This window comes from Nicotiana tomentosiformis, chromosome 12 (assembly GCF_000390325.3).
Source record: "Nicotiana tomentosiformis chromosome 12, ASM39032v3, whole genome shotgun sequence".
Classification (NCBI taxonomy): Eukaryota; Viridiplantae; Streptophyta; class Magnoliopsida; order Solanales; family Solanaceae; genus Nicotiana; species Nicotiana tomentosiformis.
The window spans coordinates 56,275,495-56,302,535 of record NC_090823.1 but is presented as its reverse complement, the minus strand read 5'-3'; the positions used below and the strand labels follow the sequence as shown (position 1 = coordinate 56,302,535).

Below are 27,041 nucleotides of genomic sequence, written 5' to 3'. Positions count from 1 at the left end.
CACATGCTGCCTTTTGTTTAAGTGCTCTTCGTGGTTCCCCATCTCCTTGCCAATTATTATCATTAGCAATGAAATTGTTTAGCAGGATTTGGATCTCACTATACGGTCTTGCCATGCAACTACCCCCACATGCTGAGTCAAGATTCATCTTTGATGCCTAGTCCAACCCATCAATGAAAGTGTGACCCAACACTTTATCAGTCTGACAATGATGTGGGTAGTCTCTGAGTAGCTTCTTGTATCTTTCCCAAGCTTGTCGAAGAGTCTCGCTACCTCGTTGTTGAAACCCAAAAATCTGGCTCCTCAGCGACTTTGTCTTCTTAGTGGGAAAAAACTTGATTAAGAATTTCCTTGCAAGATCATCCCAATTGTGGATTGAGTTCGTGGGATCCTTTTGCAACCATTCCTTAGCTCCCCCCAGTAGTGAAAAGGGAAGCAGTGGCAGCCTGACATAGTCCTTGGAAACGTTCGGATAATTGTAAGTGTCCATAATTTTTAGGAAGTTCTGAATGTGCCTCTGCGGGTCTTCATGAGATAGACCCACATATTGCCTTTTGGATTAAATCAGCTATACCATGTACTGTTTGAGTTTAAAGTGACCTGTTATATCAGGCTTCACAATCGCCTGTGTCATATTAGCCAGATTGGGCCTTGCAGCTTCTATCACCGGACGCTATTCATTATCTGCCATCTCTATTGGTTGTGGTTGAACTACGATGTCCAACTCTCTTTCAATTATAGTTCTAGTTTCGACTTCCCTCCTCACTCTGTGAAGTGTTCGTTAGATTAAGGATCAAGAGGAAGTAGATTGTTTGCGCTTCTACTCCTCCGCATTCAAGAGAAGAGCCTGCGTTATCACAAATAAAGCAAACTAAAAATTAAAACTTGAACAAATAACGAATAAAAGCTTAACTTAAATAAATAATTAATAACTAAGTCCTCGGCAACGGCACCAAAAACTTATTGGTTCCCCAAATACACGCAAGTATACATGGCCGTCAAGTAATAAAGTGACTCGAAAGTCAGATGTCGAACCCACAGACACTTAGATCATTCGTTAACTAAGCAAACTAAAATCAGTTAATTGTCCAAGATAATCAAGAGTGATGTTTTTCTATTAATCTACTATTTTGGAAATTAAATAAGTAACAACTAATTTATCAAGAGTGCAAATGTGTATGATGAGATTTTAATTCAGAGGAGATGAAAATTCCTGGGTTGTGGTTGGTTTATTAATCCTATTAAGTTCAATAATTACACTTGTTAATCCGAATTATTTATGGTTGCTAATTAACCGAATCGTTTATATGAATAGCATGCTCCCACAATACTACTCGCCTCTCCACAATATATCAATCATATATTCCTATGGTATTGAATCTATCATGAACGAATATAATACGGTATTTAACTAAGCAAGACCGTTAGGTATATTCCTATCCTAACCGCGAAATCTTTCCCCGAGCCACGGGTTCAGAAACAAGCTCTCTTTAATTCTACTCTAATCTAAACACAGCTTTCCCAATCATAGCATAGATAGTATGATGAATTGGTAGCTACAACAATTCACAAGTTAAAACAAGAATTAAAGAAACAACCACAAGTTGATAATTCGAATCAACGAAGATGTACTTAATAAACGTTAGTAATCATGTCACCCACAACCCTAGAAACTATAGTGCTTAGCCACTCATGTTCATAGTAACAACTTTCCAAGTATTTCGCATAAATAAATTACATAGAAAAGATGAATGAACGAAGAACTCGATGATTTTCTCCTCCAAAGAATGTTCCCAACGTCTTCTCTCTTTCCAAAATAGTCTTCTTAGGTCTAAGATATGTTAAAAGTCCTCAAAATAACGTTTTTACATGTATTTATACCATGTAGGGTTGGGCCAAGATAAAATCTCCCTTTCCTAGCCGAAATATGAAAACTTGCAAACTTATTGCTTTTCATGCGTCGCACTGTGCGTCGCCCCGTGCGTCGCACTAGTGCTTTTTCCTGTTTGACCAAAAAAAAATTCAGCCTCTGAACTTTGGAAATTTCTGACATAAAATTAAACTAATGCGTCGTATTGTACATCGCACAGTGCCTCACACTAGTGCATTTCTTTAGCAGTTGCTTCTTCCTTGAATTTTGACATCTAGAATTGATCCTCGACCCTCAAACGCGATCTCGGCTTAATCCCTTGGGCTTTTACTCAGACTTCAAAGCTCCAAATATCTCGAATTCGTTCCATAACATGTTCATAGCTCAGAATCACTCCTACAAGGCATAAAACACGCAATTAGTGCAAAACTCTAGCGATTAAAGCTCAAACTCAATTAAAGTGTAGCAAATTAGAGTATAATAAGTGACTAAAATACGTAATTATAGCCTACCATCAGTGTGCGTGCGTGTGCGTGTATGAGAAGGAATAGAAAAGAAGAAGAAGAAGAAGAAGAAAAAGTAGAATAGTACATCCATGTTAAATTCTTGGTACAAAGATATATTACATGTATATTGAGTTTGTATAATAGAAGAAGGGACATTTCTGGTGAAACTTATCCCCTTTAAGTCCGAACCAAAATATCCACGTTAATTATGTAAAATTCTACTTCTAACGTCTCATTCTCGTCTTCTCCACTCTGATTTGATAAGTCAATTTTGTTGTCTGAAACTATTTCCTTAAAATAATGATATTTAACTGGCTCAATGATTGCTTTTAATGATTTTCTAGAGTCTTTCTCCACTACTACTTGAAAATTTTCTATCTCCTAATTTATTTGTTACTTTTCGTTCAAAAGTCAGTTAATTATCCAAGTTCTGAATCCTAATCTTTTTTGGTCATTGTTTCGTTCTTTTCTTTTCTTTTCTTTTCTTTTTTTGATGTGTGTGGGGTCTGCTACTCTAACTCGATCGCATATATAGAAGAAAAAGCATTGATTATCCGTGAAACAAGTTAATAAGGTGTTTAAGTATGTCTTGAAAAATAAATTCAGACAAGCAACATGCTGAATAAACGTTTATCATGAGTACTAATCTTCTATCATAGCTTTTCCTATTTAATAAGGTACTCCACAATTATATACTCCATGTTGTTAGAAAAAAATTCATATGATTATTCCTCTGTTGTGGTCTGCTACTGTAACCATGTATGACAATGAACTAGCTAGCTTCACCGTGGGGGATCATGTTTCATTTTGTGGACCATACTGAATTGTGTATGAACAATTACAAATCATATACACTAGATTGAATCTAATGAAGCTGACTCAGCCTTTCATGTCCCTCTCATCCTATTATACTGCATCTTTATGGAGAAGAATTTTCTTTGACAATTCAAACATTTCATAGCCGCAAAACAAAGATTCTCCTTTTGACCCCATGATTTCCCCCCTTTTAATTTCTCTGGATAGATCTGAGCTTGAAGTTGCCAACTTGCTACAAAGTGGATTTCTGTTCTAGGAGGGAAAAATTGCACATAGCTACAATAAAATGCTCACGAAATTTTGGACTGTATCGAGCTTAAATGGAGCGGCATAGATAGTAAGAATTCAAGACTTAATTGTTGTTGGTGTTGTTGTACAATACTCCCCCACCCCAACAAAAAGGAAAAAAGAATGTACTCATAATTTACAGTTGCTTAAACATTGAATTAAACTTTACAGATTTGAAGCATGGACTTGTGGCCTGAGACTACTAACCTCAACAAAGGGTTGACTAACTATGGCTTTGGTTTGCTCGAAGCCTGATGTTAGAGACACATCTATCCTTTAACATATACAACACAGGCATTAGGCATGGCCCTGAACTAGGTGTTATTAAACTGCTGGCTCAAGAACATGACTTTATTAGTCCCAAGTTGAAGAGAAATTTCTCTGAGCTTGATCTGAATATATGTCCCAAAGAGAATCTAGCAGTTTGCTGTGGTGGTGAATCAGAGTAGACGTCGTCCTTGACACGAAGAACAGTCTGACCTATTTCTTTACGGACTGCTTCAATGGTTTCACTTTTAACTTGACTTCCTGATGCATCAGTAACATAGAAAACATTAACAGCTTGTGAGCCCCTTGTAGTAACCTCAGCCCTCGAAACAGAAAGACCATTCTCCCTAAATATACGAGTTACATCTGATAGAAACCCAATTCTGTCATCACCACATAGTTCCAGTCTTATTCCCTGCATGATATTAACATCCAAAATGTTAGTTTTAGTAAGTGGGGAAACTGATGACTACTCAATGTGAATTCAAACTCTTTTAAGGTTGTATGTACATTAGAAGTTCGCCTCTTGATAGCTGCCTCCAAGCATTGTATCACACGTTGTCTCTCTGCTTCAGAACTAATTGGGCAGCCATCCATATGCCTAATGTAATATTCCTAAACAAAAGAACAAGAGGAAATAACTACAAGTTGTCAAACTCATTCTTGGTCCATAGCTTTAGACCACTTGTCGACAGTTGATCGCATTTCTGAGCCATAGTTTCTTCTCCACAAAACTCCACTTGTGTAACTTGAGAGTGCAGTTCATGAAAAGCAAGTTCTCATTGCTCATTTACACTAAAGGCAATGAAATATTATTTTAATTATGAGCTGTTCAAGTTATTTAGAAGATTACCTGATAAGCCTCCCGTCCTTCAGCAATGATGGTACCATGATATACCACATACTGCATATCTGTTAGCGTGCACACTGTATCAAAGATCAGCTTAGGGCGGTCTGGACCTCTTAAATTCACCACAGTATAGCCTTTGTCTGTACAATTCTCTACAGTCACTAGGGGCTTGGTTCGGTCACTTGATATGCAATTTGTATCATCCTTATCATAATCACGATCAGCGTACATCATTTGATGTAGTCTCCTCTCTTTATGAGTGGAATCAACTGAAACTGCAGTGTTGGCACTTGGCCTGTCTCTGTCTCCTTTTAAAACGTACAACAGCAATTGCCTGATTTTAGCAAGCCGATCAGTATCATCTATTGCCAATCCATTTTCTTCATCACTTATGTACACAACTGATGCCATTCTTGAATTATGAGTCCAGACTTCTGCTGCTATTACATTACATCTGTGGTCAGTGAGCACAGCAAAGATCTCCGAGAGTAATCCTGGGCGGTCTCGACCAGTCAATTCTATGGTTGTCTGCTCTGCTGCAGATTGAACACCCACGGATCTTGCCAAAGACCGGAAGCTGCAACCCCTCGGTCCTAGTGACTGCAACACAAAATATCTTCACTATCTAGTGATACTTAGTTACAGAATATAGCAATAATTTCAATGAATGAATATGGCATTTGATAAAAGTGATCAATTTTTCAGCATTTATGCTTTAGGAGAGAAAAATAACCACAGGCGTATTAATTTCTTGATATACCTGCTGAATGCGTTCGGCAACATTATCTTCAGAGAGCTTATTTCCATACTCATCAGTAACATGAAATACTGCAATCAAGAATACAAAAACAAAAGAAATAGTAGCAATTAATAAAAAGCAACAAGACTTCTCCCTAATTAACTTACAGAAGAATTAAGAAACTGACCATCCATAAACCATTCCCCATCAGAAGATATATAAGCTCTCCTGATTATGAGGTTCAAGTCAGTAAGAACCTGAACCACTTCCAATAAGCTTCCTCTCTTATTTGCACTATCAACCTGCAAATTCCAATCCATATAACATATTAATTGCCAATCAAGATTCTTACAAACTAGAAGAAACAACAGTATCAACAACATTCCATACCTTGATCAGAGTTGTTTTCTTATCAGATGTATTATCAACAGTAACCCTACAGTAAACTTATCACCATTAGAATTTATGATTAAATCAGCACATAGATGCATAATTACCAATTTATAAAATATAATCCCATTTGGACAAAAGTTGCAATTTTTAAAGAAACAAGGCCAATCCCATTTGGAGAAAAAGAAAAGAAATGTTCCAAAACAAAGTACCTTGGTGGGTTCATTCTAAGTACAAGCTTCTCGAATTCATCATCGACAGTGAGAGAAGAAGACCAGTAATCCATTATTGAATTCAATAGAGAAACAGAGCTGGAAATGAGGCAGACACAGAGGAAAATATGCTCTGTACTGTTTTGAGTATAGTCTCAAAAGTGTTTGTATTATTACTAGTGCAGAGAGCTTAGCTGTTTTCTTGTTTGGAAGAAAATAAAGGGGTCTGTTTTCTTGCGGTGAGTTGGTTAAAATAGGTGAATGGCTCTTGAGCTGTATCAAGAGGTTTTTGGAGGGACATTACAACATATGACAAAAATTGACATTGTCACTTGCTAAGGCTATTGTCAGGACTATTACACACGTTGCTCTTCACCTTGTCATCTGGACCCCCCACTCCCAAACAACCTCCTATCATATTCTTCCTTCTAGACAAACAAATTGAGTAAAAAAATTAATTAGGTTGCAAAACTCTAAAGGATCTTTTTTTTTTTGGGCAAAATATTTAATACCCAAATCTCAAGGTTAGATTTCATTGTTTAATCTTTAATTATAAGAGGATCTTATATATGGTGCAACCCAGATTGTGGGATGGATGATTGGCAGGATTTAAAAAAAGAAAGAAAAAGGAAGCTGGACTTACTAGATTACTATATATATATATATATATATATATATATTTCATCTATATGTTGGATGTGAATAAAACTTTTCACCACATGTTTGCTACTATTTCATTATGAACTAAGAATCCAATGCAAAGTCTTCCATAGGTAGTGATCCTAGCCAAGATAATTGATGTCATCATTTATTTGGGTTGGCAATCTAGAAGAAGATTCAGATTTGTGAAGATAATTAAAGTTGATGATTCTGGCTTTAGTTGATATATAGAGAATAATACGGCAAATGTTTTAATTTATATATACAGACTGTCACGGTATTTTAACTTATTATAGTATGTAATCTGTCATATTTTTTAGGTTACTAACCGCACATTTTATAAATATTTGCTACTTGTTATTATTAGATGACCTGATAATTTAAGAATTCTTTTTATATAAAATAAAGGGTGTGTTTGTTATGAAAAAATACACTTTCTAGAAAATATTTTTCAACTTTTTCATGTTTGGTTGGCTTAAATATTACGAAAAATATTTTCCTACTACGCTCATTTTTCTTCAATTTGAGGAAAATGACCTTCCTACCAAGAGTAGGAAAATAGATTTCAAAATTCTCTTTCAACCTTTCCCACTCCCAGTGCCACCCCAATCCACACCCTAGCCACCCTAGGCCCCCATATCCCGACCTACCACCTTGCACCCGAACCTCACCACGACCCACCTCCACCCTGACACCCCTTGCCCACATTCAAACCCCATGCCTATGCCCACCTCCTCCCACCTTCGGCCACCCTTTCCTCGCCTCGTCCAACCCCTTCCTTTCATCCCCGACCAACCAACTCATGTCACCCCTCCCCCGTTCTGTAAGGCCCCGTAAAAATTTAGTAAAGGAATTTAAGTTTTTGTGGTATCGAACTAGAATCACGTGTTTGAGAATTTTAGAAATTCTTCGCTGCGAACTTGCGAGCCACGGCTCGAACTTTTTGGGTTGAACAATGCACTAGGGAGTAATGGAAAATTTTTGTAAGAAAAAGTCATTTCTGAGGCCCACTATGCGGTCACAGAATCACTCTGCGAACCGCATAATAGCCACAGAGTGAATCAGAGGCTGGACAACTTGGAGAAAAGTCTGCGGTGCATTATTCGACCGCAAAATAGGTTTGCGGGCCGCATAACTACCGCAGACCCAAGCAGACTGCAACAGTTTTGGGCACCAAATTGTGCGGCCGATATACGGACCGCATATCCATTATGTGATCGCATATGCGACCGCGGATCCTGTTCCAGAACTTTATTTTTGGATTTTTATAACCCGGCCCTACTTCGTTAAATAAACGCAATGGACCATTTCTTGAGCTAAAACCTGATATTTTTAGAGTGAGAGAGTGCCCTGGAGTGGGAAAGATTTTCTCAACAATTTATTCATCAATTCTTGCTCAAATCTTGAAAGATTAACAAGGAAAAACTCACAAGGTTTTCATCCTAAAGGTAAAATTCTATACCCTAACCCTCAATCTAATTTTATCTAGAATTGGGTAATTAGTAAGATAATTTTTGGGCATGGGAGTTGTCCATCTTGAATGCATGTATTATCAAAGGGTGTAAGAAGATTGTTAAGATAAGAATGGTAGATAATGGGTTTGGGATGATGGAAACCACCATAGGAGGACCTTGAAACCTTAATACACACCTAGTGTTTGATAAAATGCTCAAATGAGCTAGAACCATGATCATCCTCCTAATTTTGGTTCAATTTGTTATATTTCTAAAATAGATTGAAGTTGCTAAGAATTTCAGAATATTTTAGAGTTTAAGGAATTTCCACTGAGGTATGTTGGCTAAACTCCTCTCCCATAATTGAATCCCACAATATTCATGTGATTTATGTAAGTCCCGAATTGTTTATTATGAAAATGGCTATTCCGAATAAGTTTGTGTTAAAAGATATATGTTCAATATGTATCACAAAATGCTTTTATCATGTTATGTTATCATTTGAGAATATACCCAAAGTATGGGTTGTGCATATTGGTGTTGGGAAAGTCTAACAATGTTATGTTGTGTTTGAATTACTTGTTCCACTTTAGATCATGAACATGTGCGTGAAATCTGCGACTCTAAAATGATGTAACTAATGGTAAGAAATTGGTATTGCATACATGATCGCCTTATTGTCTAATTAACGAAAATATGTATTCTCTTTATTCATGGATGAGTTTGGGTAGAAGAAAATCTAATAGGTTTGCTCGGTCGGGTTCACTCGGTTGAGCGCCGGTCGCGCTCCCTGAGTTCAGGGCTTGACAAACTTGGTATCACAGCCTAAGGTTTTAAACTATTCTAAGATGTCTCGGAGCCGTATCTAGTAGAGTCCTTCTTATCAGTGTGTTGTCGACCACATCTATAATTAGGATGCTACTTGAGCATTTAGGAATAATACCCTTCTTTCCAGTTCTCGATCGTGCAATAAAGCTGATTGTAAGATTGTTCCTCCTTTAACTCGTACTGTGCTCTAACTTTAAGTATATGGCGCCTAAGAAAAATGCAAGAACCGGCCAAAGAGCCAATGTCACCTCAGGAGTGGCAGTTGATTCTATATTTAATGATGCGGGTGAGCACCCAAAGAGTGAGAATATTCCTCCAGTTACTACACTGCCTGATTCTACTACAACTGATCAGACCGCACCTGTCGCTAAACCTACTGAGGGTGCAACGGTCCCTCCAACTGATATACAAGTTCCACCTCCAGCTCCAGCTTCCGATTCCAATTTTTCTAATGGGGATCTTGGGGGAGCCATACAGATGTTGGCTCAAATAGTGGCTTCCCAGGCCCAGAGATCAAATGTTACACCCACTTCTTCTAGTCAGCCAGGGGATTCTGCTAGTTCCAGGTTGAACAGGTTTCTCCAGTTGGATCCTCCAGTATTCACGGGTACTAACCTAGATGAGGACCCCAGGACTTTATTGATGAGATGCACAAGACTCTCCGAGTTATGAGTGTTACTGAGACAGAGGCAGTGGAGTTAGCCTCCTACCACCTGAAAGAGGTGGCATATTCTTGGTTTGAGCTATGGGAGGAGTCCCGTGAGGAGGGGAGCCCTCTGGCGAGGTGGGGTGAGTTTGCCGATGCCTTCATTAATCATTTCTTGCCTGCCGAGACTAAGGCAGCCTATGCCGCTGAGTTTGAGAGCCTGAGACAAGGTAGCCTGAGTGTGTGGGAGTACCATTTGAGATTCGCGCACCTATCCAAGTATGTTATTTACATGTTGCCCACTATAGAGGCTAGAGTGCTCCGGTTTGTACAGGGACTTAGCCCCTTGGTAATTAATGAGGCCGCTATAGATGCCCTGAATTCTGATTTCATCTATGGGAAGATGGTAGAATTCGCTCAAGCCATAGAGACCCGCAAATTGAGGAACAGAATGGAGCGAGAGGGTAGTAATAAGGCCCGGCTTGCGGGCAACTTTGGTGGTTCTTCTAGTGGCGGCAGGTCAGCATTTAGGGGAAGGTCATCAGGGCCATCTCAGTCCTCTGCTGAGTCTTCGGTTAGTGCACTGCCATCAGGGCCTAATCAGCAGCAGTTGAGCCATTTTTGGCCCAGTCAGGGCAATAGGGGATCCTACCAGCAAGGTCGGCATGGTGGTAGATTCTTGTTACACCTCATGTTTTTGTACGTGAAAGTACGTCGTAAGTCAATTGATGTAATCTTAAAAATGAGATCCTTTTTGAAAGTATATAAAGTGATTTAATGATGTTACGTCCCATTTTTGCAAGCCTTTATGAGTTATCATTCGGGGACAAATGTTTCTAAGGGGACATGTTGTTACACCGTGTACTTCAGATGTCACTATCATTATAGGATTATCTAATGTAAGCTCAAAAAAGACAAAATCTTTCTATAAGGATAAGAAAGGTTTACCGAAATCTTAAGTAAGTTGAGATGAATATGAGACTTGTTAGTCATGATTTAAATTATTTTAAAGTCATGATATGATTATATATGATGTTTGGATATGAAATATAGAGTTTGGGAAAAATCAGATTAATGTTTTGGAAAAACCGACTAAGGATTTGCCTTGTAATGGAGCTTTTTTATCAATGAATTTCGTGTCTTATATGGGGTATTTTTGGGACATATTATATACCAAATTGAAGGTCCTGGAATGTAGTTTCCAGCACTTTTTACCGTTCATTCATACAATGTCTGGATAAAAAGATATAAGCATCTGAAGAAGAGTAAATGCGAGGGTGCCAAGTAGCACCTTTTTTACTATTAAAAAACAGGATATTTACATCCCTTATCTCGTATCTCTCTCCATTTTTCCAGAGAGCACCACCAAATAACACCCCTAACCTTACCCTTAAGCTCTCTACAAGGGCTTCAAACAAGATTATCATCCCCGGCATGAAATCAAGAAGCGATAACATTAAAATGATCCCTACGACATAAGTATCGCTACATCACCTCCCTTTTTCTTTGTAGTTTGAGTTTTGGAATGTATTTAATAGTTAATAATATTTCTACTTTCTGTATTTAAGCTTTTAAATATCAATAAAGGTTGATAAATCCGTTTCCTAATAGTTAGAACTCACGGGATGGTGATCGGAAGTCGTGAGTTCGAGTTATTTGATTTGTAGTGGACTGTTTTGTGGGCTGTTTCGTTTTGCTTTTGGGCTATCTATTTTGCTACTGTTTGATGGAGGTTTGGAGAATAAATGGTGTTGAGAAACAGAACATAATGGCTAAATGGTGAATTAGTTGTTCTTTGTCATATTTTTGTGGTGTTTGACGCTACTATAGTTGTCGTTTTGGGTATGGAGTGATTGGGGTGTGTTTGGCTGTTGTAAGCTATATATAACATGGACCTCAACTTGAATCCAATATAGTAGGTAATTATATTGTTTTCTTTCATGTGCTTAAGGTTATCTTGATATTGATTAAGTTAAATGGATGGACTAGACATGAACTAGTGAATAAAGTTGCTAATTGAGGATAGTTGGAGTTGTGGATTGCTTTCTTTGTTATAAATATATGGTATAAGGTTGGAATAATTGATTAATGACTTCATTATCTTGTTAATGATACTAGTAAGTTAAAGTAACAAGTCTATAAGGGGTGATATGGGGCATACAGATTCCAATTGGGCTTGTAGCTCGTCGTGAAGTAGTTGTGACTTGTTGTTATATGGTATTTTGTTATTGATAATTATGTATTGCTGGATTTCTATGTTCATTGTTGTTGGTATATGGTATTGGAGGAGGCTCTTGTTACAGGGGAGATGCTACCCAAATTTACATAAATGAGCTACTAGTTTAAGTTGCGGACTTAACCTTTACTCAACACTGATTTTGAATCTCCTTATGCTATGGTAGATTGAGTTAAGTTGTTTGAAGAATTGCATGGAAGGTATAAAGGACTCAATAGAGTTAAGGTATGTTAAGGCTATCCCTTATTTCCTTTTGGCATGATCCATATGATACAAACAAAACGAGCAAGCACACAACTTTCATAAATGAATCTATTCTTAGAGGTACTAGGGTTGCCTATGTTCTGGATTCCCCATATGTCCTACTATCATATCGTCTGTTTGTGGGTCTCATGACATTCCGAGAGATCTTAGTTCATGGCCCAAAACTCGAGGAGCACGACCGGCGCTCAATCGAGTGAACCCGGCCGAGCAAGCCTGTTAAATTTCCTTCTACCCAAACTCATCCATAAATAAAGAGAATATATATTTTCGATAATCAAACAATAAAGTGATCAGGTTTGCAATACAAATTCTTACCATTTGTTATTTCATTTTAAAGTCTCAAATTTCACACACATTTTCATGGTCTAAAGTGGAACAAGTAATTCAAACACAACATAACTAGTTTGACTTCCCCAACACCCATATACAATCCACTACAGAGCCTCTAATAGATACAAAAGAGTATTATGATAATGCCGGCAACAAGGCCCAGGCTATATCTCAAACACAATACACAAGGAACAAAAGATACATGACTCCGAAGTGAAGTGGGGCTCACCAAGTCTGCTGGGAAGAGAGTGTACCGATATCACTGATCAATGCCGCCTGCTGTAGAACCACCTGCATCTATTAAAAGATGCAGCGCCCCCGGCAACAAGGACGTGAGTACATGTGAAATAGTACTCGTATGTAAAACTAAACACCATCTCAATAGAATGAATAATAATACAAGGGGGAACCGTCAAGAATTCAATAGGAGCTTCAAATAATACTAAAACATCAAGTTAAGGATCACATAAGTTTTCTAGTCAATTTCCATGCATTAGGTTGGGTGATCTTTAGTGCCGATATACCATAATTCACAATACCACCGTACTCTTATACGGAGTCCGATCACGACCCAATCGGCTACGTCATCTCATTTGAGACATCAACCATAACCACAATTTCATTACAATTTCCAGCACAATCACCACCATATGTGCGGCATGGCGTCCGTCACGGCCCGATCAGCTAGGCCGTCTCACCCGAGACATTACCTTTTTTAGTCAATCATCTCACATCATACTTCTTTCATATCCTTTCAATTCATTGGTACTAGTGACCATAATTATAAAGTCATTCTTGGCACTTGGCCGTATTTCATAATTCCAGTTCCCTTTTCCACATTCAAACATCATTATCATTATCAACAACAATAAGGCTTACCATTAAAGACATTAAATTCACATATGATCAATTTGAGAATCTTAGGCACATAGAGGCTTTTCATACAATTTGGCATAACAACCTTTATTTCGATCTTGACTTGAAGTCTTAATATTTTTAACACATATTCCATATTTTGAACACATCCTCAATGATAAGGTGATATGATGAAGTATTTACAATACATATTGAGCATATATCCTTCAACACAAGCACATTCGGAATAGCCAATTCTACTATGGTCAATTTGGGACTTACACCAATTACATGAACACCGTGGGATTCGATTCTAGGAGAGAAAGTTTAGACAACATACCTCAATTCAGCTTCCTTTAAACTCTAAAATGTTCCGTAATTCTTAGCAACTTCGATCTATTTTAGAAATATAACAAGTTGGACCAAAATTAAGAAGATGGTCATGATTCTAGCTCATTTGAGTACATTATCAAACACTAGGTGTGCATTAATGTTTTTAAGGCCCTTTTGTGAAAGATTCCATTATTCCCCAACCCATTGTCTACCTTTTTTAGCTCACAACCTTCTTACACCCTTTGATAACACATGCATGCAAGATGAACTAACTCCCGTGCCCAAATATTATCTTACTAATTACCCAATTCTAGACAAAATTCAAAATTGAGGGTTAGGTATAGAATCTTACCTTTAGGATGAAGACCTTGTGGGTTATCCTTGTTAATCTTCCAAGATTTGAGCAAAGATTGAAGAAAATTAGCCTAGGGTTTCCTCTCTCTCTAAAACACTCTCCCTTCTCTCTAAACCATCAGAATTTTTGCTCAAAAATGATCCTTTGCGTGTGTTTAACGAAGTAGGGTCGGGTTATAAAAATCCAAAAATAAAGCTCCGAAACAGGGTATGCGATCGCAGAATAGATATGCGGTCTGCATATCGGCCGCACAATTTGGTGCCAAAAATTAAAAAAAATCTGCCTGGGTCTGCGGTAGTTATGCGGCCCGCAGACCTGTTCTGCGGTCGCATAATGTACCGCACAACCTCCCTCCGCAAAAATCCTAAGGCTGATTGTGCGACAAAAGTGCGGCCCGCGAAATGTTTGTGCGGTCGCATAACTGGCCGCGAAATTGACATAAAAAATGACCCAAGTAGCTGCTTCACTCCGCAGCCATTCTGCGGCCCACAGAGTGATTATGTTGCCGCATAATGGGCCGCGAAAATGCCTATTTCTGCAAAATATTTTCCTTCAACTCTCCAGTGCAATGTTCAATCCAAAAAGTCCGAACCCCGATTTTTAGGAAATATTTTACGGGGCCTTACATCTTATTGACTTACTTCATTATGCATCACATCCATTTATACTTGTATATTGACCCATGACCAGATGACGTTATATACGCATATATTATATGTATATGGGGTATGGATAAAGGTTAAGAAGTTATATACGCACCACCACCTGATCAGCCTGTATACGTCGATGATTTCGCCCACAGTGGCTGAGATGATATGATGGGATGCCCTTAGAGGCTTGATGACGTTATGTACACATATACCTATACATGGTATGGTATTTATACGCACATGCATGACATTATAAATTTTTTATGATTCATAGAGCTATTCAGAATTACAGGTTGAATTCTTTACTCCATGTTTCTTTCATGTCTTTTATATACTACTATCATGCCTTACATACTCGGTACTTTATTTGTACTGACATCCCTTATGCCTGGATGCTTGGGGACAATGGCGTTTCATGCCCGCAGGTCTCGATACACAAGTTGAGAGTCCTCCTAGTAGGCTATCAGCTCAGCGGAAGGTGTTGGTGCACTCCACTTGCTTCGGAGTTGCCTATCTGGTCAGTATGATTTGGACATGTATTGATTGGTATGGCGGGGCCATATCTCAAACTTTATGACATTTATGTACTCGTAGAGGCTTGTAGACTGACGTCATGTATATGGATACTTGTATGGCCTTGTCGGCCTATGTTTTGAGTATACACATGATCATGTCGGCCTTATAGGCCCGTATGTCACATGTATAAGTTTCTATATCATGTCCTATCGTCCTACATTTAGTATTCCCTTATGTTTTATTCTGGTTATCTCATGACGGCCCTTCTAGACCATTTACCCATGATGGTATGATAAGAAAGATATGTTACATTGGTGCTTGGTTAGGCAAGGCACCGGGTGCCCGTCGCGGCCCATCGGTTTTGGTGGTGACAATTCCAGCAGCAGCGAAGGCCCCCATGCCCTAGGTGTGGAAAGATGCAATTAGGAATATGCTACATGGACTTACCCATATGCTACGGGTGCAGATTGAGGGGTCACATTCAGAGGGATTATCGTTCATCCCGCTAGGGTGCGAGCATGGGCACGACACAACCAGCCAGTTCGGCAGCTACTACATCCGCAACACCTCTTCCAGCTCAAGGCACTCTAACACCCGCAGGGCGTGGTGCAACTAGGGGTGGAGCACAAATTTTGGGAGGATCCGGCCGTTTCTACATTGTGAGGGGTCGCTAGAATTCAGAGGCTTCTCTAGATGTTGTCACAGGCATATTGACTGTCCAATCTCATGATGTGTATACTCTTATTGATCTAGGTTCCACTTTGTCATATGTCACTCCTTATGTTACTATGGAATTTGGGATAGAACCGGAACAACTTCATGAGCCGTTCTCTGTATCTACTCCGGTTGGTGAGTCTATTTTGGCCAAGCGGGTTTATAGGGATTGTGTTGTCACATTGCATGGTCAAGACACCATGGACGATCTCATTGAATTGTTGATGGTCGATTTTTGATGTTATAATGGGAATGGACTGGCTTTATTCATGTTTTGCCAAGCTTGATTGCCGAACCAGGACTATTAGGTTCGAATTTCCCAATGATCCAGTTATTGAGTGGAAGGGGGGTGATGTGGTACCGAAGGGTAGGTTTATTTCTTACCTTAAGGACACAGAGATGATTAACAAGGGGTGTATCTACCATTTGGTCCGGGTAACGGACACCAACGCTGAGGCACCTACACTTGAGTCTGTGCCTGTTGTGAATGGATTTTCGGGAGTCTTTCCAGAAGAGCTCCATGGGATCCCACCAAACAGAGAGATTGATTTTGTGATTGATGTGGTGCCATACATGCATCCTATATCTATTCCACCCTACAGAATGGCACCGGAAGAATTGAAGGCACTAAAGGAGCAACTGAAGGACTTGTTAGAAAAGGGCTTCATGCGGCCGAGTGTGTAGCCTTGGGGCACACCGGTCCTTTTTGTAAGGAAGAAATATGGGTCACTGTGAATGTGTATTGACTATAGACATCTCAACAAGGTCACGATTAAGAATAAGTACCCACTTCCAAGGATAGATGACTTGTTTGACCAATTTCAAGGTGCTAAGTAATTCTCCAAAATTGATTTACGATCCGGGTATAACCAATTGAAGATCAAGGAGTAGGATGTTCCGGAAATAGCTTTTAGAACCTGATATGGGAACTTTGAATTTTTGGTGATGTCTTTTGGGCTAACAAATTCCCCAGCAGCTTTTATGGATCTTATGAATTGAGTCTTTAAGCCTTTTCTTGACTCCTTTGTGATAGTGTTCATTGACGATATTTTTGTATATTCACGAAGTCGAGAGGACCATGCTGATCATCTCATGGTTGTTCTGCAAACCCTATATCAGCACAAGTTATATGCAAAGTTTTCAAAGTGTGAATTTTGGCTTGAATCTGTCACATTCCTAGGTCATGTCGTCTCTAGTGAAGGAATTAAGGTTGATCCTCAGAAGGTTGAAGCTGTGAAGAATTGGCCTAGACCTACTACCCCAATAGAGATTCACAGTTTCTTGGGCTTAGCTGGATATTACAGGAAATTTATGGAGGGCTTCTCTACTCTTGCCTCTCTGTTGACTAAATTAACGCAAAAGGCGGTTAAATTCCAATGGTCAGATGCTTGTGAAAGGAGCTTCCAGGAGTTGAAATAGAGATTGACTACGACACCAGTATTGACTCTATCAGACGGTACAAATGGGTTTGTAGTATATTGTGATGCTTTGAGAATCGGACTTAAGGTGTGTATTAATGCAACATGGCAAGTTGATAGCTTATGCATCTAGGAAACTCAAGAATCATGAAAAGAACTATCCAACACATGACTTAGAACTTGCGGCGGTGGTATTTGCATTGAAAATTTAGCCTCATTATTTATATGGGGTCCATGTGGATATATTCACAAACCATAAGAGACTTCAATATATTTTCAAGCAAAAGGAAATGAATCTGAGGCAAAGAAGATGGCTTGAGTTACTCGAGGACTACGATGTTGATATTCTATATCATCCGGGGAAGGCTAATGTTATGGCAGATGCTCTTAGCTGGAAATCTATGGGTAGTTTAGCACACTTGGAGGCATATCAAAGGCCATTGGCCAAGGAAGTTCACTGATTAGCTAGTTTTTGAGTTCGTCTTGCGGACTCTAGTGAAGGAGGGGTGATTGTGCAAAATAGGGCTGAATCATCACTTGTTGTGGAAGTCAAGGAGAAGCAATACAACGATCCATTGTTGGCACAATTGAAAGAGGGGATTCATAAACATAAGGCCATGGCCTTTTCTCTTTGCATGGGTGATGGTACACTAAGGTACCAAGGGTGTCTATGTGTTCCAAATGTAGATGATCTCCGGGAGAGAATCATGACCGAGGCGCACACTTCTAGGTATTCTGTGCACCCGGGATCTACAAAAATGTATCATGATCTTAAGGAAGTCTATTAGTGGAATGATATGAAGAGAAATGTAGCAGACTTAGTGGCGAGAGGTCCAAATTGTCAGCAAGTAAAGGCCGAACACTAAAGGCCCGGTGGGTTGGCACAGAACATAGAAATTCCAATGTGGAAGTGGAAAATGATTAATATGGACTTTGTGGTAGGACAACTTCGCACTCCTCGTAAATTTGACTCGATTTGGGTGATTGCCGGTTAAGGCTACCAATACAGCGGAACAATATGCTCAGTTGTATGTCAAAGAAATAGTCAGGTTGCATGGCACTCCAGTTTTCATTATTTCTAATCGGGGGCAGAGTTCACGGCTAATTTTTGGAAGAACTTTCAGCAAGGTTTGGGTACTCAGGTGAATCGCAGTACAACCTTTCACCCGCAGAAGGATGGGCAGGCAGAGCGGACTATTCAGATGCTAGAGGATATGTTGCGCGCGTGTGTTCTAGACTTCAAAGGTAGCTGGGATGATAATTTGCCACTCGTAAAATTTGCCTACAATAATAGTTTTTATGCTAGCATTCAGATGGCACCAGGCTTTATATGGAAGGAGATGTAGATCTCCCATTGGGTGGTTCGAGATTGGGGAAGCAGAGTTAATACGGCCAGACCTCGTGCATCAGGCTATGGAAAACGTTAATCATTAAGGAGCGGTTAAAGACTGCTCAGAGTGGTCAGAAGTCCTATTCCGATGTTCGTCGTAGGGATTTAGATTTCAAATAAGATGATTGGGTATTCTTAAAGGTTTTCCCCATGAAAGGTGTAATGTGATTTGGTAAGAAAGGGAAATTGAATTCGAGGTATGTCGGACCGTACAGAATCATTCAGAGGATTGGTGAGGTGGCGTACAAGCTTGAGCTACCACCTGAGATGTCATTAGTGCACCCGATGTTTCATGTGTCTATGCTGAAGAAAGTAGTTGGAGACCCGACACTCATTGTTCCGGTCGTGACTATTGAGGTTAATGAGAAATTGACTTATGAAGAGATTCCAGTTTCTATTATTGATTGGCAAGTACGAAAGTTGAGGAATAAAGAAATGGCCTCCGTGAAATTGCTATGGCGAAATTAACAGGTTGAAGAGGCTACTTGGGCGACCGAGGAAGAAATGAAGAAAAAGTATCCTTATTTGTTTGAATAGCCATGTATTTATAAAGTTGTGTTCTATGAAAGTTCTAAGAGTTAACTTCTATGAATTATGTATCATTTATATAGTTGATGAAGGGTGTTCCTTTTCTGGTAATATATTGCTTATGAGGCCACGGTTGGTATTGTTCTTGTGTTATATGGCATCATCGGTTATGTATATGTTGTTAGGATTGGTTTCTGGGATTCTCTGACAGGTGGATAGACCCAGTTACAGGGAGACTCTAGTAAAATTTTTGAAAATTTAGGGAGTTAGCCAAATTTTGAAACTGCTGGTGTGAGTGAATTAACAGTTGGGCCACATTGAATGCTAATGACGGATTTTGACCCTCATTCGAGGACGAATAATCCTATGTGGGGGAGAATGTAAGGCCCCATAAAAATTTAGTAAAGGAATTTAAATTTTCGTGGTGCCAAACTAGGATCACGTGTTTGAAGATTTTAGAAATTCTTCGCTGCGAGCTTGAGAGCTGCGGCTCGGACTTTTTGGGTTGAACAATGCACTTAGGAGTAAAGGAAAATTTTTGCCATAAAAGGTCATTTATGCGGCCTACTATTCGGTCGCAGAATCACTCTTCGGACCGCATAATGGCCGCAGAGTGAATCAATGGAGGGGCATCTTGGAGGAAGGTCTGTGGTGCAATATGCGACCGCAGACCAGTTCTGCAGTGCATTATACGACCACAGAACAGGTCTGCGGGCCACATAACTACCGTAGACCCAAGCATGCGGCAACAGGTTTGTGCACCGAATTGTGCGGCCGATATACGGACTGCATATCCATTCTGCGGTTGCATATGCGACCGCAGATCCTGTTCCGGAGCTTCATTTTTTGGGTTTTTATAACCTGACCCTACTTCGTTAAATAGACGCAATGGACTATTTCTTGAGCTAAAACCTGATGTTTTTAGAGTGAGAGAGTGCCATAGAGTGGGAAAGTGTTCCTTAACAATTTATTCATCAATTCTTGCTCAAATCTTGGAAGATTAACAAGGAAAAACCCTTAAGGTCTTCATCCTAAAGGTAAGATTCTACACCCTAACCCTCAATCTCGAATTTTATCTAGAATTGGGTAATTAGTAAGATAATATTTGGGCATGGGAGTTGTCCATCTTGCATACATGTGTTATCAAAGGGTGTAAAAAGATTGTTGAGCTAAGAATGGTAGATAATGTGTTTGGGATGATGAAAACCACCATAGGAGGACCTTGAAACCTTAATGCACACCCAGTGTTTGATAAAATACTCAAATGAGCTAGAACCATGATCATCCTCCTAATTTTGGTTCAATTTATTATTTTTCTAAAATAGATTGAAGTTGCTAAGAATTTCGGAACATTTTAAAGTTTAAGGAAGCTCCATTGAGGTATATTGGCTAAACCCCTCTCCCAGAATTGAATCCCACGTTATTCAGGTGATTTATGTAAGTCCCGAATTGTTCATTATGAAAGTGGCTATTCCAAATAAGCTTGTGTTGAAAGATATATGATCAATATGTATCCCAAAATTCTTTTATCATGTTATGTTATCATTTGAGAATATGCCCAAAGTATGGGCTGTGCAATAATAATGTTGCGAATTCAAGTCAAGTTCAGACGAAGGCAATTATGCGAAATTTTGGGAAAAACCCTCTATGTGCCTAAGACTCTCAATTGCTCACATGTGTACTAAAACATTGATTTGAAATTCCTTGTTGTGGATGATGATGATGATGTTTGAAAGTGAAAAAGGCGAGCATGAATTATTAAATACGGCTGACGTACCAATAATGATTTTATAATTGTGGCAACTAGTGCCAATGAAATGAAAAGATGCGAGAAAGGTATGAAATGATATGATTTGTATAAGAAGGATGATGTCTCTAATGAGACGGCCTAGCCGATCGGGTCGTGATCGAACACCATGCCGCACACATGGTGGTGATTGTGCTGGAAATTATAATTGTGGTTGATGTCTCTAATGAGATGGCCTAGCCGATCGGGTCGTGATAGGACTCCGTGTTAAAAGAATGGTGGTATTTGTATTGTGAACATTGGTATCATGAACGATGGCATATTGGTACTAAAGACCTCCCAACATAAAATATGGAAATTTAATTTAACATTGTCTTGATCCTAATTCGAAGTTTGATGTTGTTTGAGGCTTCCCATGATATTATGATTGTACCTTCTCATATTATTTATCATTCTATTGTGAGGGTGTCTTGTCATTCATACTAGTACTATTCCATATGTACTAATGTCCCTTTTGCGGGGGGCGCTGCATATTCGATGGATGCAGGTGGTTCCACAGCAGGAGACACTGATCAGTGATAGCGGTACACTCTCTTCCCAGCAGACTTGGTGAGCCCCACTTTATTTTGGGGTCATGTATTTTTTGTTCTTTGTGTATTGTGTTTGAGGTATAGCCAGGGCCTTGTTGCCGGCACTATCATAATACTCTTCTGTATCTATTAGAGGCTCCAAAGACATAGTGTGGGTTGTATATTGGTGCTGGAGAAGTCAAACAATGTTATGTTGTGTTTGAATTACTTTTTCCACTTTAGACCATGAAAATGTGCGTGAAATTTGAGACTCTAAAATGATATAACTAATGGTAAGAAATTAGTATTGCATACATGATCACCTTATTGTCTAATTAACGAAAATATGTATTCTCTTTATTCATGGATGAGTTTGAGTAGAAGAAAATCTAATAGGCTTGCTTTGCCGGGTTCACTCGGTTGAGCGCTGGCGCGCTCCCCGAGTTCGGGGCGTGACACGTTCGACCGGGACTTCGCGATCCAAAATATTTAAGGTCGGGGGTCGGGTATCGAGTATTGAGTTTCGGGGTTAGGGCTCGACTGTCAGGCAAGTGAAAATATTCTCAAAGTTAAGTAGGAGTAACTAGTAAGTATTCAATAAGTTCGATCCTAGTTACTGTGTAGGGCCGGGGTTCAGAATTTGCATTAGTATCGGAGTCAAGGTCGGGGCCAGAGCTAGCTAGCTGGGACAGGGTTGGGGTTGGTTCTTGGGTCTGAGGTCAAGGGTCGTGTCGAGGGGTTAGGGCTGGGGTCAAGCTCATGGTTCAGGGTCCGGGCCGGGAGTCTTGAGTAGGGTGTTAGGGCTGATGTTAAGGGTGGATCGGGTGTCAGGTATCGAGGTCTAGGGTCCAGGTTCGATTATATTATTTGCCCAAATTATACTAAAATGCTCTTGGGTATTTTCTCCTTATTAACCAAACTTAAAAAAATAAGTAAGAAAATTACTTAACATTTTCCATCATACCAAACACACCCAAAAGTTAAAATCTATTGCAAATACTATCTTTTTTCTTCTTCTTTTTTTCCCTTCTCGGATGGGAAGATAAATATGGATCTTAATAATTAAGAAAAATATTTATTTGACTAAATCAAGTAGAGATTATCTTATTTACCGCACATTTTATAAATAATTGCTATTTGTTATTATTAGGTGACCTGATAATTAAGAATTCTTTTTATATATAAAACAGATTGTGCTTGGTATGAAGAATAATATTTTTTAGAAAATAATTTACAAGTTTTTCATGCTTGATAGGCGTGAATGTTATGAAAAATATTTTCCTAATAAGCTCATTTTCCTCCAATTGAAGGTAAATGACAATTGGAGAAAATGACTTTTCTACCAGGAGTAGGGAATGTGATGCCCATGACGGAGGGCGGGCTGATGAAGGCGGGTCAAGTAGGACTGGCAAGCTTCTAGGCCGGCAAGCTTCTGAAGAAGGGGTGCACATGTCACCTTAGGTGAATCCCACATCGGAATGGGAGAGGAAAGTGAAGAGATATATAAGGCATGAGATAAGTTCACATGATACGCGCACTTTTAGGGCTCGAGATAATGTAGCCCAAAAAAAAGACAACTCTGTAAGGGCCTAGGCCCAAAGCGAACAATACTTGCCATAGGCTTGGGTCGTGACAAGTATGATATCGCAGTTGAATCTCCTTCAGTACGATGGTGTGGTAGACCTCAACAAGGATGCTGAGTCCTTGGGGGGGTGAATGTGATGCTCATGACAAGAGGACAAGCTGATAAGGATAGTCAAGTAGGACTGGAAAGCTTCTAGGCTGGCAAGCTTCTGAAAAAGGGGTGTACATATCACCTTAGGCGAATCCCATATCAGAATGTGAGAGGAAAGTGAAGAGCTATATAAGGCATGAGTTAAGTTCACATGGTATGTACGCTTTTAGGGCTCGAGGTAGTGTAGCCCAAAATAGGACAAATTAGTGTGGGCCTAAGTCCAAAGCGGACAATATTTGATATGAGTGCGGGTCGTGACAAGTATGGCATCAAAGCCAAATCTCTTAAACTACGATGGTGGAGCAAACCTCAGCAAGGACGCTGAGTCCTAGGGGTAAATGTGATGCCCATGACAGAGGGAGGGCTAATGAGGACGGGTCAAGTAGAACTGGCAGGCTTCTAGGCTGACAAGCTTCTAAAGAATGAGTGCACAACCTTACGTGAATACTACATCAGAATGGGAGAGGAAAGTGGAAAGCTATATAAGGCATGAGTTAAGTTCACATGGTACGCATGTTTTAGGGGCTCGAGGTGGTGTAGCAAAAAAAGGACAAATCCGTGTGGGCCTAGGCCCAAAGCGGACAATATGTGCTATGGGTGTGGGTCATGAAAAGTATGGTATCAGAGTCATATCTCCCTAAGTATGATGGTGGCGCGCCCCGTTTTATCGCGAAAGCGGGGTTTGACATGTGACAACTTTTTTAAATGGGTTATTGTAAAAGAAGAATCGCCTAATAACAGTTTAAGGTGCGTTAGGGAACCTATTTGCAAATAACTCTGTTTTAACTAGTCCGCATCACCAAAGATCTGGTAAGGGCTCAAATTACCTCGAAGAGAAGATATTAGGCATTCTTCGAGGTCCACAACTTGGGTCCCGACCAAAATTTATGCTATGTGGAATTATTGGATTATAATTGTCCTATGTGATCATGTAAATTGAAGGAAGACAGGGAATTATGTATTCAACTATGATATAAAACAAGTGTAAAGAAGATTTCACATATGAAAGAATTAGACTATATATAAATGATCAGCACAAGTATTAGAGGTTACAAGGTACAACCTAATTTATTCTAAGTTCAAAGAAACAAAGGCGCGAGTAACAAACATATGGGGGGGAGGGGGGTCCTATATGTTTTAGCCTAAAGGATTACCCCGTGCAACATAAATAATGCTTGCAACTCCCTTAAGGTGGGGTTGCTCATATTATTCAGCGGGCACAGACTATCATCTCCTTCTACCTAATTACTATGTTAAAATTGCTTACCTAAAGTGCTCTAGTTCAATTCCAGGTCGTATCCTATGCGTGCACTTTCCGTCCCATGCTTATGGTCCAGGAGGCTTTGGACCTGCTATTTGGGTGGTTCCAGACTTTACTTAGGTAGCTCAAAATGATAAAACTAAGAGCACATTCAAAACAAGTAGGACTGCACATAAAGACAACGAATGGCTCAAGTTAGCCTCCACACATAAGCAACAAAGGCACGCAAACAGATTTCATATTCTGCAGTAGGCAGTTTTAGAATCGAGATGTATTAGAGTTGTTAAAACCTATAGGCATGGCTTCTATGTGACCACACAGTTTAAGAACATCTCATAGGTAGTGCTGCTATCCGGATTATCAAAATTACAGATTACAAGTGTTATAAAAGCCTATAGACATTATCTCTAAGTGATTTGCGCCTGGGGTAGTGAAGCCATTGGAAAACTCAGGATTACTCTTTTTTAATCCTATTGGCATGCTTTCTAAGAGAGTAGTAGTATCCTATAGGAAGGTACTCTAATAGTTGATATTTGGGCACAGATTTATCATGCTTATTACTACGGGTATGTTATCTAAGCGGGAAGTGTGATAAGAACAACAAAATAGCCAATTAGTTAATCATTAAGGCCCTATAAACATGGTATCTAGATGAGTAACGGTGGAAGCATTACTTTACACGATCCTATAGGCACATTATTTAATAATCACACTGCAATTGCACAAGTTGAGCAAATAGTCAATGATGTTTGATTCCTATAAGCATGCTATCTAATAGTGCATAGAAGTAAACATGTGAACAAGTAAAACACTTAGATTCTTACAAATATGCTTTTGATAATGTGCGGGCATTGGACAGGTTGAGTAGGTGAAGTGTTTGAGTTCCTATAGGCATGATTTCTATTAGTGTATAGAAATAAATCACGTCAAACAAATAGCAAACAAAGAAATTAAACCCTATGGACAAGTTTTTTACACATTCATGCAAAAATTAGAATACCCCTGCCCTCCTTTTTACTAATTTCCCCATCATTCAGTTTTATAAGTTATTACAGACCACATTGAATAATTATAGGCCCAATTTCAAATATATAATAACTCAGTAACACATCTGGGCCTTCAAATAGGCTTAGAACTTCATGCGGACAGCAGGCCCAAACTCTACGTGCAAACAGTGCACTTAAAAACCCCAATACAAAAGGCAGGCCCAACATACTAGGCCCAAATGATTGAAGTAATTAAGCTAATGGATGCCAAATTTAGCCATACAGGTAACAAAATTACTCATAAAATAAAGTAAAATAACTTAAACACTTAGTTCTTACAACTGAAATAGCTGCAGCTTCAACCAATAAACAAAACCATGCTAAGTTGAAAGGCATCAAAGACACAGATGGGCAAGTAATTCCTGAAAAAAAACAAAATTTAACAGTGACAAGATATGATATCATAAGATAGCAAACTGCTACAAACAATGTTTCAAAGTAGAATCAACCTAACGACTTTCAGATGACAGCCTAGCAGAATCATATACAAGAAGAAGGTGGAGTACAATCTTCATATGAGGATTTTAACATGAAACCCTAGCATAACAACATACTAGTAGCACAGTTTGGCGAACATACTTAGTTGAACATGAAACTTAACATGATGGACATTAACTATAGCACAAAGATTCTAAAGAACTCATAGTAGGTCAAAGAACATGTCAACTATAGGCTAACAGGACAGGCAGACACTAAGATTCATGTTAGTCGAGCATACATGAGAGAAAGCTGCACATTGATATTTATCCTAGAAGCAATGCTAAAGAGTGCAGGATTGACAAGTCAAGGAACACATTCATCAGAGTTACAAATAACAGAAAAACATGATTGGCTAGATATTAAGACAATGCTATAACATGGGAGAGTCAAAGATCAGTTTGCAGGAAATAGTAGATTGCACATAAAGGATTTAGTAGGAAGAGATTGATTAAAGCAGATTCTGAGCAAGCAGTTTCAACAAAAGGTCCCAAAACTCCAGGGCATGAATGTGAACTCATAACAAGCAAAAGGCACAACATCCAAGGCAACATGAGCACAACCAATCAGGCAAAACCTAAGAAGGCCAGAAACTATTTGAGTCAAATACACAGAGTGAGAGTACACTACATATGTTGAAGCCTATCAAGTTCGATGCTAGAGAACATGGAACTATAGAACATCATTGAGACAATAGAATTACAGTAAAGCATACAAAAAACAATACAAGGAGTTCACAAATAGCAAAGAAACATAGGTCATGCTTCTGTATAGAAGTTCAAACTGTGCTGGCATGCAGAATACACATACATGAATAAGTAGAGGAGTAACTATTAAGGCTGTAAAGGGTCGAGAACACTAACCAGTTGCAAAGATAAACAAGCAAAAGAGTGAGTAACTTAGAGTCTCAGCGGTGATAGCAATTGAAAGATAACAGTGAGAACCCCAGATCTTAGTGCGCCAAAGTTCACAGGAGGTTTAGTGAGCCCCGAGCAGTGCTCGCACTAGGGAGGTTGATAGAGAAGATTCTGGTGGCCTTGGTTTTTAGCCGGCCACAATCAAGAGTGCAGAAATAGTATGGAAGATGTGAA

General features: G+C 39.3%; 2 protein-coding genes and 1 long non-coding RNA gene across 4 annotated transcripts in view; 2 read left to right on the top strand and 1 right to left on the bottom strand.

Annotated features, from left to right (window-relative positions):
• Positions 1 to 3,504: 3,504 nt before the first annotated feature.
• Positions 3,505 to 6,214, bottom strand: LOC104104686 (ACT domain-containing protein ACR4-like). 2 transcript variants are annotated; one of them, XM_009612828.4, is made up of 7 exons: positions 5,939 to 6,214; positions 5,727 to 5,782; positions 5,524 to 5,638; positions 5,358 to 5,425; positions 4,601 to 5,213; positions 4,258 to 4,362; positions 3,505 to 4,162 (listed from the first exon to the last, which is right to left on the bottom strand). In XM_009612828.4, exons 3-7 carry the CDS (start codon positions 5,542 to 5,544, stop codon positions 3,818 to 3,820), a joined length of 1,152 nt encoding a protein of 383 aa, XP_009611123.1. In that variant the 5' UTR covers positions 5,545 to 5,638; positions 5,727 to 5,782; positions 5,939 to 6,214; the 3' UTR covers positions 3,505 to 3,817. The 2 variants fall into 2 exon arrangements, with proteins under 2 accessions (XP_009611123.1, XP_009611121.1); XM_009612826.4 differs by having other exon boundaries at positions 4,601 to 5,197; positions 5,727 to 5,772; positions 5,939 to 6,213.
• Positions 6,215 to 16,025: 9,811 nt separating this feature from the next.
• On the top strand, positions 16,026 to 16,463 carry LOC138902677 (uncharacterized). The gene has a single exon (XM_070190565.1). The coding sequence runs from the start codon at positions 16,026 to 16,028 to the stop codon at positions 16,461 to 16,463; it is 438 nt and encodes a 145-aa protein (XP_070046666.1).
• Positions 16,464 to 22,784: 6,321 nt separating this feature from the next.
• Positions 22,785 to 27,041, top strand: part of LOC138903755 (uncharacterized) — a 55,597-nt gene continuing 51,340 nt past the window's right edge. The window contains exons 1-2 of the long non-coding RNA XR_011413151.1: positions 22,785 to 22,825; positions 23,206 to 23,324. This is a non-coding gene — a long non-coding RNA (uncharacterized lncRNA). The remainder of the gene's footprint in view (positions 22,826 to 23,205; positions 23,325 to 27,041) is intronic.